Source organism: Nannospalax galili, unplaced genomic scaffold (genome assembly GCF_000622305.1).
Source record: "Nannospalax galili isolate Female #2095 unplaced genomic scaffold, S.galili_v1.0 scaffold43, whole genome shotgun sequence".
Classification (NCBI taxonomy): Eukaryota; Metazoa; Chordata; class Mammalia; order Rodentia; family Spalacidae; genus Nannospalax; species Nannospalax galili.
In genome coordinates this window covers 4181075-4193992 of record NW_008353342.1, presented here as the reverse complement: position 1 = coordinate 4193992, position 12918 = coordinate 4181075, and the positions used below count along the sequence as shown (strand labels likewise).

The 12918-nt window shown below is 37.8% G+C and overlaps 1 protein-coding gene across 4 annotated transcripts in view; it reads right to left on the bottom strand.

Annotated features, from left to right (window-relative positions):
- The window catches only part of Zeb1 (zinc finger E-box binding homeobox 1), a 214798-nt gene that overhangs the window by 60903 nt on the left and 140977 nt on the right, over positions 1–12918 (bottom strand). For all 4 annotated transcript variants that reach the window (XM_008850537.3, XM_008850534.3, XM_008850535.3 and 1 more), the window contains one exon: positions 12608–12808. Coding sequence is in view for 2 of the 4 variants with exons in the window: in XM_008850534.3 (XP_008848756.1) it covers positions 12608–12808 (201 nt within the window). In the remaining 2 variants the exon portion in view is untranslated. The remainder of the gene's footprint in view (positions 1–12607; positions 12809–12918) is intronic.

Here is a 12918-nt window from a genome sequence, read left to right as displayed (position 1 = left end):
CAGAGTATGGAGCCTCTAGTGGGAGAGGAAGGCTGTCTATCTGACGAGTTTGTATTCATGCTCAGATGCCGAGGAGCTCAGAAGATGGGCGACTGTGACCAGTGATAGTCATGTATATAAAGATTAGAAATGCAAGTGAAAATGTCTCAATGTCAATAGCCTTGGAATAAATTTTTCTGTATGAAACTGTGTGTTTTGACAACGCAGTGGAGATCTTTTTTAAACGTTGTAACCTCATTTAAATTTATGTCTTATAGAGTTTATAATGAGTAAAATATTATATAAGCGTAATAATTAATCTGTAAACCTAGAAATGTGCAGCCAATTTTGAAAGAGATGTACCCTAGCTCAGAAAAATGTTATTGAATAGGTTAATGCTGTTGTAATGAAATGCTTCTTCTATCAAAAAAACCCTCATTTAATTTTATGTCTTATTGAGTTTATACTGAGTACAATATTGTATAACTATTAATTCAACTGCAAACCTAAAAATTTACAGCCAATTTTGAAAGAGATGCATCTTAGATCTGGAAATTGTTATTGAATATGTCAATGCCGTTGTAATGAAATGTTTAAATAAATAGTTAAAAAAAATAATGAACATGTCCTAGTTCATTATCTATAATAAAAATATTGACTTTCACACAATTCTTTTCAGAACTTGAATGTGCTTGACTCTTATTCAGGTAAGAATAGCTTTTTAAATGTACTTACATAATTAGATTTCAGTAGTCCATTCTGTTTTCCAGTGTATTGTGGATGCCTGATTTACATTATGGTACACAGCATGCGCTAGACCCCTAGCACAGCTGAATCTCACTGGTCACTCCCACTAGTTGCCCATTTTGCATGCAGATCTTCAGATTGCTAACTGGGGCTTCCTTTAGCTTAACAGTGTTGAAGGGCCTTTGCTTCATTCTACCTTGCTCATCTTCAGGTAACTAGACATAAAATTCCTCATGGAGCAACTGGCTTTCTACACTTCCTTTGGAAAACTTTGCAATTAATCCTCAGCAAAGCTCTTTAGTATCATAACATTTTCATATTCATGTCATCTTGAAGTGATAATGGTCATATGATACCTTGCTTCTGTGGTCTTCTTATTGGTGAGAATGCATAAACAAAACAAGAACAGCAGAGTAGGCAGCTCTTATCAAGGAACAGAGCCTGGTGGTAACAGTGACTCCAGCGGCTCTGCCCAGTAGCAAATGTTTGCTCTGTGGAGCAAGTTCTTTCTGAGGTAACTCAAATTTTGTCCATATTTCAGGACCAGGTTGTTTTGATCATCCAAAGTGACAGACTAAAATTTCAAATGTCAGCCATAGGAATCATTTTAAGGAGTCAAAAATCAATTCAAGGCTAGAAGTCGTCTTGAATCTGAAGTCCCATTACCTAAACTTTACTTAGTAGTAACAAATTGGATAATTCATAAAAAGTGACTAATCTTTGTATTCATGAATTAGGGTTAATTTGTTGAGGATTCTGAATCCATGCTCCAGCAAGAAGTCTTGGTTGCCCTGGATCAGTGGGCAGTACTCAAATCTGCTGTGTGCCTTTTCACAAGGACCAACACTTGTAATAGGAAAGGACACCTTATAACCAGCAGAATTCTAGAATCATCTTGGTTTATGGTGTTCATCGCTGATACTGACATTGATGTTTTACTTAGGTCAAACTGTCTTATCAAAAGGACCCAGTTTTACCTTTTAGATTTGCTCTTTAGGTTTGGGTGGGGTAAACTGTCTTAAGAAAGGTGTAATATGCATAAATCTCTATTTTTTAACTAAATGAGATAAAGCCTAGCATTCTCACTTTATGTAAATTTAGAAATATAGTTTATTTACCAAAGTTACATTGATTAGCTGGAGAATTATTTTCTTTTTATGAGTTTTAAGTAATTTTCAGTCCTGAGAATACTCTATAACATAATGCATGTTAACCAATGGATCAAATAATAGTTATGCAGGAATTAATATGAAATTCCAACTATTTTGTGATTTGGGTATCAAATTCACTATATGATCTTGCTGAATGTCATATACAATATGAATTTTACATAATCAGGTGGCTTATACACAATTTACAATATAAACTCGAAACTGTTGGTGATTTCCATTCTGTTTTTTTTAACTTCATGTATCCGTATTTGTAATGTTTGTTTCAATCATAGATAACTGAGGAGGAAAGGTCCTGCACGTGCCCATCCACACCTGTACTCCTGGGTGTTCTTCCCTTTATCATTCCCCTCTACTTAGCTGCTTCTAGCTTGTTCACTTAGGGGAGGTTCACTGGTGACACACTCTCTAGTGTTCATTTGAAAATGCCCTTATTTCTTACTTTTTGAAAGATATTTTCTCTGGATCTAGAACTCTGAGCTGACAAGTCATTTTAGGTTTTTGAAAAGTGATTACATCTGAGGCCTCCAGGGTTTCTTAGGGGAAGCCACTGTCATTCAGACTGGGTTTTCTGAGAATGCAGGGATGTTTATCTGTCTCTTTCACGTCTTTCTCCATCTTTAGTTTTCATTAAGTTTGACTGTGATGTCTTTTGGCATGTGTTTCTTTGGGTTTACTCTGTTCAGGGTACAGTTTTATTTACTTTGCCAAACTGTAAGAGACTGCAGCCATTCCTTTGGATACGTTCCATCCCCATGCTCTTTCTCTTCTGGAGCTCTGATGTCATAAATAATCTAAGCAGGCTGCAGGGGCTGTTCTGTGTTCCTCTGTTCTCTGTGCTGCTCAGCTCATGTAAATGGCATGCTCTACGTCCTCTTCTGCCTCCCGTCTTCCTTCTGGATTGATCCCAGGGATGGTGTTTTTATCATCATGGCTCTTTATTTTTCAGCTACAGAATTTCCATTTAGTGCTCCTTTAAATTTTCTGTGTTTTTGCTGGGGCTTTCTGTTTGGGGTCAAGTAATGTTCATAATTGTTGAGACATTTTTACTGCACTGGCTGACTTAAATTCCTGGTCAGATAATTCTAACATCAGTGTCACTTTAGAGCTGGGCATCTACTGATTTTTCTAGTCAATCTAACATTTTCTGATTCTTGATGACAAGTGATCTTTGAAGGAAACAAGAATATCTTTAGTTACTACCTAAGGAGACAGACATTGGGTCTTGCTTAAGTCACAGGTTTTCACAAGCTGGTCTGGCAGAGGGGAAGGCATTCCAGGACCCTCTTAACAGCTTCTGTGCCCTGCGGGAGAAAAAAGAGCTGCTCTTCCTGCAAATGGGGATGAGGCAGGGCTTTGCTAGGCTTCTACCTAGAATCACCCTGGATGGGAGGGTCTCATTCCTGCCTCTCGAGGTCTTCTAATGACTTGTTTGGGTGCTCTCCTCACTCAGCTCAGGAGATTTCTCTGCCCCACTCAGCAGGATGGGTGGGATGCCTTGTTACCCCTGGCTTTCTGACTGGTGTTGTCTGTTACTACTGTGATAGGAGGTAGGGATGCCCCTTCAGTGAGGATAGAAGTCTGAGCCTCCTACTGAGGAACTTGCAGTTTACCCTGCATTTTTTGGCTGTAGCCAAATAGGTGTGTATTAAAGTCTGCTGTCTCCTGAGACTGCTGCCTTCCTGGATCCTTGGTTAGACAGAGCAAGCTTCTCTGTTTTTTTTTTTTTTTGTCATGTGTGCACCTGCTGAGGCCTTTGGGCTGCTGGCTCCTCCACCACCCAGTCTGGCCAAAGAGAGAGAAATAGCTGAAAGGGAATGCAGGGGAACCACCGCTATGGCGTTATTCAGCTTCCTGAGGTTCTCAGCATCTTTCTTTACACTTTTCACAGACTTCTTATGCTCTACATACAATGTAAAAAATTTAAACTGTATTCAGCAGAAGCAATTGTGGAAAGTGTCTAACATTCTTCCAGAAGCACAAGTCTCTATGAGTTTTTAAAATCAGTTGATAAAGTAAATTATCACCTTAGTTTACTAATTTTTAGATGATTTATGCATGAGCTATGAAAACTTTTTAGTGTTTTTAAATGGTAAGAAGCGTTTCTGAAGGAAAGATACACATTTCAGAGGGATCTTTTTAGGTAGCTCATACTTTAAAAGTGTTTTTACAAAGGTCAGGCAGAATGTCACAAAACTAAAGATGAATATCAGAATCTAGTCAATTTAATGTCCGAACATCAGACAAAATGAAATAACCAAAGTTCTCAAAGGGAAAGGAAGAACAGAGAAGGAAAAACCGTCTTCTTGAGAGTGATGACAAAACATGAGAATTCAAAAGGAAAGGAGGAAAACGTCTGAAGGTGCTCACTAATCCATAGCCTCTCCTCATCCATGTAATATGCATTGGGCCTCAAGTGGTAAGATACAGATCTCAGTAAAACACGGTCCTTGCTTTTCAGAATTTGGTTAATGGAACAGAGTGATCTATAATTGGCCAGTCCAAAGAAGTCATGAACAGTGAGTGATGGATTTACTGTGTCTAGGGAGTTTAGGTAGTAGTTTAAGAGGCAGTGTTAGAAAAGGAAGGTCATGCAGGCAGAGGGAACAGGGTAGAGAAAGGTTCAGAGGGATACAAAGGAGAGGACAAAAGACGTACAAGTCAAAACTGGGAAGAGACTATAAGGGGCTTTGTCTATCACGATAGCATTTGGATTCAAATCCTAAGGCCACTAGGAACTACAAGACTTCCAGAAAGCACTAAGTTCAAGCATTGAAAGATAAGAGACCAAACCCAGGATAGAAAGCCTGTACAAAAGCATTTAGTCTCCCGATTTGACACATTTCAGAAAATAGAAAAGCCTTTGAAAAAATCATGAAGCTGGCTATGATCTTTGAGGAACAGGGAAGACTAGGAGAAATAGGCATGTCATCCAATTTGTATATTTCTAATTCTGACTTCCTTTTGTAACCTACAGATAGAAATGATTTAATTTCCATCCAAAAATTGTTTTATAGGATAGACTGATAAGCATTTAATAGTGTGCATCTATGAATACAAGCAATTAAAAAGAGAACAAAATAAGCAAACCAAATCAAAAACTGATCACCAGCAGCCAGGACCAGTTTACTAACAAACAGAAAAATTAGACATAATAAACTGTTTCACATCCATTTTTGATAATATTGCTATAGTATATATGGGAGAAACTGGTGACTCTAATATAAACTAGACATAACATGATTTCTATATTTAATTTTGAAGACAAAATAGTTGAGTGAATATATTCAAAAAGTAGTCTGAGTCTGGCTGTAGCTCGATGACAAAGACTTGTCTCAATGCATGAGGCCAGGAAACTACTGACGTGAAGTCGTCTTGGTATAAAGTGGTTTATAGAAGAGCGCTAAGCTCATGCCGCTGGCTCTGTCCTTTGTCCCACTCATCAAATATTCTGTAAGACAGGATGGAAATGGACATGATGAATGGCAAAATCAGAAAACACAACAAAACAAAGGCTGATAAGATGGTTCAGTAAGTAAAGCATGAAGATCTGAATTCAGATCCCCAGCACCCTAAAAGCTGGGTGCAGTGGCAAGCGTCTAGAATACCAGCACTTGGGAGGCAAATGAGCAGAGACAGGAAGATCCCTAGAGCTCAGCGGCCAGCTAGCCTAGCCCATTTCTGAGCTTCAGGTTCAGTGAGACCCTGTCTTAAGAAAATAAGGTGGAGAGCAATAAAGGAAGACACTGAACTGAATGCCCACCTCTGGCACCACATGCATGTCACACACTTGTGTGAGCACCTGCATATACAAGTGGATGTACACACACACACACACACACCATACACACACACACACACACACACACACTCACACATGAAGGTAAAACAAACCCCCAACAAAACAAGATATAACTTTGAATGATTCTAGTAAGAGTACCAAACATCTCATAATTAGAGTCACTCAATGAAGATGAAATCATCCTAAGCTTTTTTTTCTTATTTCAGATCCAATCTTACAAAAATTCCTATTAAATCTACCTTCAAAATACAACCAGAATTTTATGCCCTCCCACTTTCTCTGTAGCTGCAATCCTAGTTCAAGCTACGGCTCTACATTCAAAGTCTCATTAGTTTTCACGCTTTTGTTCTTCCTTCTAGTTCTCCTGAAATGAAAACCAAATTATACCACTACTCCATGTAAATAAAAATGAAAGTGCTTGTAATAACTTACAAGACCTTTAGATGTTGTAGAATTCCATTACCTCTGGCTTCATTGCCTTTAATCTCTCCTTCACTCTGCCCGTCAGCTTCTGGCTTCCCTTCACAACAGTTCACAGTGCTAGGTAGCCTGTGGCTATCATGTACTGATAGGAAGTCAAAAGGATGGTACTTCACTATTACACTGTTTCCAAAATTCCATGCCCCTGGTCTAACCATGAGAAAATAATCAGACAAACCCACAATGAGGAATGCTCTACAAAGTACCTAAGCAGTCCTACTCAACACTGTCATTCATGAGAAACAAAGAAAAACTGAAACCTATTTACAGCAGAGGGGAGTCAGGAGACACAATTACCTACAAGGTGAAACCTGTGACAAGTGGGCATTCATGACAAAATTAGTAAAATTCAAACAAAGCCTAGAGGTAAATTAAAAAATATTCAGTTCCAAGAATACACTGTATTTCTTGAGTCACTGTGGTGTCCTCTAATACCCCTCCACAAAAAGTCTGTAATTTTTTCAAGTAGTCATACACATGTAACTGTACTTTATAGCTCTTTTTGATACAAGGAGAAATTCAGTTTATTGTTTTGCTTGGTTCTCTTACAGTGCTGGGTATTGAACGCAGGGCCTCACATACTCCAGGCAAGTCTTCTATCACTGAGCTATATCCCTAGCAGTTTATTATTTTGTATGCAGAAAACTTAGGAACTTATTTTACTAGTTCTAATAACTTACCTGCAGGTTAATTTTTAGATGTATAACTATATTGTCGGTACACAAGTGTTTTTCCCATTCTAATTCTTACCTCTATTATTGTATTTTCTTATCTTACTATACTGGACAATATCCCACTAAAAGGCAGATGAAAAATGATGGTGATGGACATTCTTTTTGTTTCATTTTTAAGAGAAAGTTTATTGACTGAAGAATTTCATACAGTGAATTTTGATTATATTCAGACCTTCTCCCCAATCTCCACCCTTATCTTACCACTGTCCACCCCACCCCAAACTTCGTGTCTTCTATAAACAAGTGAAAAACTTTGATGATGGACATTTTTAATTTGTTTCTTGTCACAAAGGAAACATGTCCAACATTTTATAATTAGTAAGTTTGTGATATTTTACACAGATATATTTTTGTTAGATGAAGTGCTCATTGTTTCAAGGTTGTTAACTTCTAGGATATTCACTGAATATTATTTTTTTAATTGAGATTGTATTTGATCATTCTTAAGTCTACTTATAGTGGTATTTAAAAACTGCCTTAAATGTTAGCCTAATACTTCATTCCATACAAATAAATACACATATACTGTATAGTTGATATCTTGTTTGGCATTTCTATGTCTGTGTTTAGATTGACTGTAGTTTTCTTTTATTTCACTCAAGACATAGTCGTCTCAATGAAAGAGGCGATCATCTTTCATACTAGACTTAGAAGAACTTGCTTAAAACTAGTTTATCTCCTTGAATGTTTAGAATTTACCACTGGTGCCACCTGGGCTAAAGGTTCTATATAAGAAATGAGAGAGAGAGCGAGAGAGAGCGAGAGAGAGAGAGAGAGAGAGGGAGAGAGAGAGAGAGAAACAACTCATTGTTATTTCTTCTGGTGCTCAGGCCTGTACATTTTAAGGCATGCATAGACCTATGGAACCACATTTACCATCAGGATACAAAACAGTTCCATCATTACCCCCCAAACTCCCAGGGCTAGTCCACTACTCTCCTTCTAACTCCTCACAACCAATGATTTGTTATCGACCAAGTTTTCTCAGTTGGGCATGGTGGTGCACTTGGGAGGCAGAGCAGAGGCAGGCAGAACTCAGCCAGCCTGGTTTACATAGCAAATCCAAGCCAGCTGTGGCTACAGGGAAACCTGTATCAAACCAAATCAAACCCAGACCTAACTCAACCCAACCTAACACAACCCAAACCCAAACCTAAACGAAACAACAAAAAACCTTTTCTTTATTAAAAATGTCAAATGGAATGATTATAGAAGTTACTTCTTTCACTCAGGATAATTCTTCGGAGATTTGTCTGACTTTCTGCCTGTATTAATACGCTGATCTTTGCCATTTACTGAGTAATTGTTTTATGGCTATTCCTTTGACCTGCTGAAGGAAAATGGGGTTTTGATGGTTAATTTCAGTTGTCAACCTGACTTCTGGTGGGAGACTGGTCTGCAAGTTAGTGTACAGGGTGGGGTGGTTTTTACACGATTGGCTGATTTTTTCATCTGACTGCTGCATTCACTGTTGAATGTGGAGTGTTGAAGACCTTTATGATTATTATATTGATATTTCTCCCTAAGTTCTATTATGTTAGATATTTGCTAACACATTTTAGTATTTTATTACATTTATTTGTTTGGTGTGTGTGTGTGCGCGCGCGCGTGCGCGCATAGGTCAGAGTTTGACTTGTGCAGTTGGCTATCTTTTTCTACTACATGGGTCATGGGTCCCAGGAATTGAACTCAGGTCATCAAGCTTAATGGCAGTACTTTCACCCACTGAGGTACCTTGCTGACCCTGTTAACATGTTTTTGATAAATTAACTCTCTATCATTATGTGGTGACTTTGTCTGTGGTGACTCTTCTCTTACATTCTATTATTCTGCCTGACAGTCACCCCTGCTCGCCTTTAATTACCATTCTCATGAACATCTCTTTCCATCCTTTCTCTTTTGGCCTATGTGTGTCTTTTAAAAATAGAGTAAGTCTTTTGTAGTTGGAATTAAAAAAAATCAATATAGTCACTCTATGACTTTTGATTACAATTCATTACATTTAATTACTGATAAATTAGGCTTCCTAATGCCACTTTGATACCTATTTTTACTGTTCTGTAGATCCTTTGTTCCTCTTGCTGTCTGCCTTTTGTTGTTTGATGCTTTCTTACTAATGGTATATTTTGATTATTTTAGGTTTTGTGTGTATTATAATGCAAGCTTTTTCTTTGTAAGTACCATGTTTCTTACAGACACCATCTTCTAGTCATGATAGTCTATTTAAGCTGGTAACAGCTTAATTTCCATCACTTACAAAAACTGTACGTAGGGCAGGAAAGATGGCTTAGCAGTTAAGAGCACATATCACTCTTGCAAAGGACCCAAGTTCAGTGCCTAGCACCCAAGTTGGACAGTTCACAACTGCCTGTAACTATAGCTAAAGGTGATCTGATGCTCTCTTTTGGCCTCTTTGGGCACGATATCATGCACATAAACCCATGCATATATGCATACATATATACAGATATATAAATTAAAATTAAAAAATGAAATCCTAAAAAATTGTAGATTTTGACTCTTTCCCTCCTACATTTTATGTTACTGGTACCACAATCTATTTTAAGTTATACATCTACTCAAAGCTCTCTTACTATTAAAACTTCTTTTAATTTTTATACTCAATCTGAAAGTGATTAATGCACTATCACTATAGTATTAGAGTATTCTGAATTCATATATATATATATTTACTCATGAGTGTATTTCATATTCTCATGTTTTTATGTTGTTAATTAATATTGTTTCAACTTGAAGAATTCACTTGAGTTTTCCCTTTGTGTGTGTGTGTGTGTGTGTGTGTGTGTGTGTGTGTGTGTGTGTGTGTGTGTACGTACATGCACATGAGGCTATGGAGGCCAGAGGTCAACTCCTAGTGTCACTCTTCAGAAGCCATCCATTTTTTTCTAGGAGACAGAGTCTCTCACTAGGGCCTGGGCTCGCAAATTAGGCTAAGCACTGACTAGTGAGCACCAAGGATCTATCTACCTCTGCCTCCCCAGCACTGGAGGATATACACTACCCTTGGCTTTTTATGTAGATTCTAGGGGTTGTATTCAGGTCCTCATGCTTGTATGGCAAACACTTTGCCAACTAAGACGTGAGTTTTCCTTATAAACATTAAACATTCAAACAGTTTTAATGCTGTTCAACTTCCTCAGTTTTCATTTGTCCAAGGAAGTTTCTACCTCTTCAGTTCTCAAAGACAGCTTTGCTGGGTACAGTATTTTTGGGTGGCAGTGCTTTTCTTTCAGCACTTGTGGAATATATTATCTCACTTTATGCTTGTTTTAAAAGTTTCTCCTCTTTGGTTATACCTTCCTTTTGGGTGTTTAAGACCATACAGTTGGCTTAAATAAACCAATTTATTTTTACTCTTCAGGTTGTTAGAGGATCTGTTTCTCAGGGGTCACATGGGCTTGGGAGGAGCCCCTGGCTCCTTTCTTTTACCAGTCCCATCTAGGTGAAGATAAGTCAAAGGTCCTCCTTGTCCGTGGCTGGATTCACTTGGAAGCATGGAAGACATTTTTTCTCTGTGTTGACTCTTCTCCAAAAATTAAAGTGATCAGTATATTTCTTTAAGAGTCCATGTGTATAGATAAAGGCTACATAACAAGAAACAATGACAGACAGGAGATACCATCCTTTGAGTTGTTGGCCAGGGTGGCCCAAGCCAGGCAGTAACCCAGCATAGAACTGGGAAAATGAAGGGCAGATCCCAATCTTATCTAAAGGAATGTTGGCAACTGGTTGCTGCTAGATGAAGAAGAGCTGATCTTCCTAAAACAAGGGACTCTAGATGGGCTGACTAGGATCAGCAGATGGACTTGCACTGGGGAACAGGTGGGGGTACAGACAACACAGTGAGCAGTAACAGGGATGACAATATATGGGCTCCATTTGTCGGGGGGGGGAGGCTATGGGAGGGTGCCATTTGGGATGCGGGTATAAAGATGAATAAGATTGTTTGGGATGTTCTGTATGAAATACACACACATAAAAAAATCAATAAAAAAGTTTCTGCTCATAAATTTTATAATTTTTTGATGTTTCCCTTGTTTGTGATGGGTCATTTTTCTGTTAGTGTTTTCAATATTCCTTCTGTCTTTGAATTTTCTTTTCGACAACTGGGTCTCTTGGAATAGTCCACTTAGGAGCAACTAGAGCAGGTTTCTGAGAAACACACACTGGTTGCTGTGCATTCTATCCCTTTCTGGGGCCACACTTGAAGATGGAGCCAGGCTTTTCCCTTTGACTCCCTCATCCTTTCTGAAAAGATATTTGCTATTACTGCTTCAGATACTACTGTTGCTCTATTCTCTAACCAACTGCAATTAACACGCACATTAGTATTGATGTCTCTTAACCTCTTTTTTTGTATGTCTGTCCAAATTTCACTTGCTTTAACTATGTTTAACTTGCTGTTAAATCCATTTTGAGTTATCACTCTAATTTTCAGTTTTTAGAAGCTATATTATTTTTTCATGTAGTTTAAAATTAAATTTGGTTTTAGACAATTTCAAATAGGAATGTAATATACACTAAACACTACTCCCAACCCTCACCTGTCTACCACCCATCAATCTCCCTCCTGCCCACAAATCCCTTTCTCACATCCATGTCTATTCAATTTTGTTTTGTGACCCATTGAGATCAACCAGGGCTATCTGTGTGCCCATGGGTTTGGAACTAATATTTTCTTATATCAGTAGCTAATTTTAAAATTGTTCTTCCTTAAACAGGACAGAACATTTTACAATCAGAATCATCTGAGGTAATTTTACCTTCTTTTTCTTTCTCACTCATGTTGCTGTCTATGCAAGTGTGCAAATTATGTGGGAGATTTCCATAGTGCTAGGCTGAAAGTTTATGCTTAGTGTCTAGGGATATCTGCAATACCTATACATTAAATTCAAATATGGATGAAGATTTTTATAATCTACTGCTCAGCAATGTTAAGCAAGGTTCAAATCTGGGTACAGTAGCATGTATGATGGCATCTTCTCACAGTTCTCCACTGTCCTAACACTCTGCCCAGGCAACTTCACTGGTTAACTTTGGGGATGGCACAGATAGTAGAGGGTTTGTTTTCAGTTCATGGTAAGAGATGCTTATAACACTAAAAATACCCCCATCAAAGTCTGAGATTTTTACCACACTGAATTATCATTTTACCACACTAAAATGTTGATTATTTTATAAGTAGATTGTTAATTTAGGGATTCCAATATGAAATTAAAGGTAGATTCAATCATATAAGCAATATAGTTGAGTTCTACTAAAATCCAATATATTTTAGATCCTCTATAAATTGTGAAAACATTCTGATTTGCAATTTACTTTTTAAAAATATTTTATTATTTTTACTTTATGTGTATGCACGTATTGCCTGCATGTAGGTATGTGCACCCATGTCATGAAATGCCTGTAGAAGAGGCTGTTGGATCCCCTAGGACTGGAGTTACAGACAGTTGTTAGCTGCCATGTGGGTGCTGGGATTCAAACCCAGGTCTTCTGCAAGAATAACCAGTGTTCTTAACTGCTGCTCCATCTCTCCAGCCCCACAATTTACTTTTTAAAAATAAGTAGGACATCTAATATTGATTAATATGCAAATAATTTTGGTGTTCATTTATGTTTTCAGTTGCCACATTAAAATATAATAAAGAGCACAGAATTTAAGAAACTAATCTTACCATCATCTTGCCAGCAGTTCTTGGCACCACCTTCTCTTTCACTGCTTCCTGGTAATTCTGTCTGGTCTGCTGGCAGGTCATCTTCTGGCACACCTCCTTCACAATCGGCTGCATCTGTGACGCTTTCTTCTTCCACAATATGGAGTTTATCTTCATCGTCTGAATCTGAGTTTGCTTCTACCACAGTGTTATAATTTGTAACTGTAATACAAAGAAGTGAATAACCAAAATTAGTTTCTATACCTCAGAAAGATACAGATGAACTTAAAACAGACTATGATTCAAAAAAATTTTTAAATTTTTATTTATGT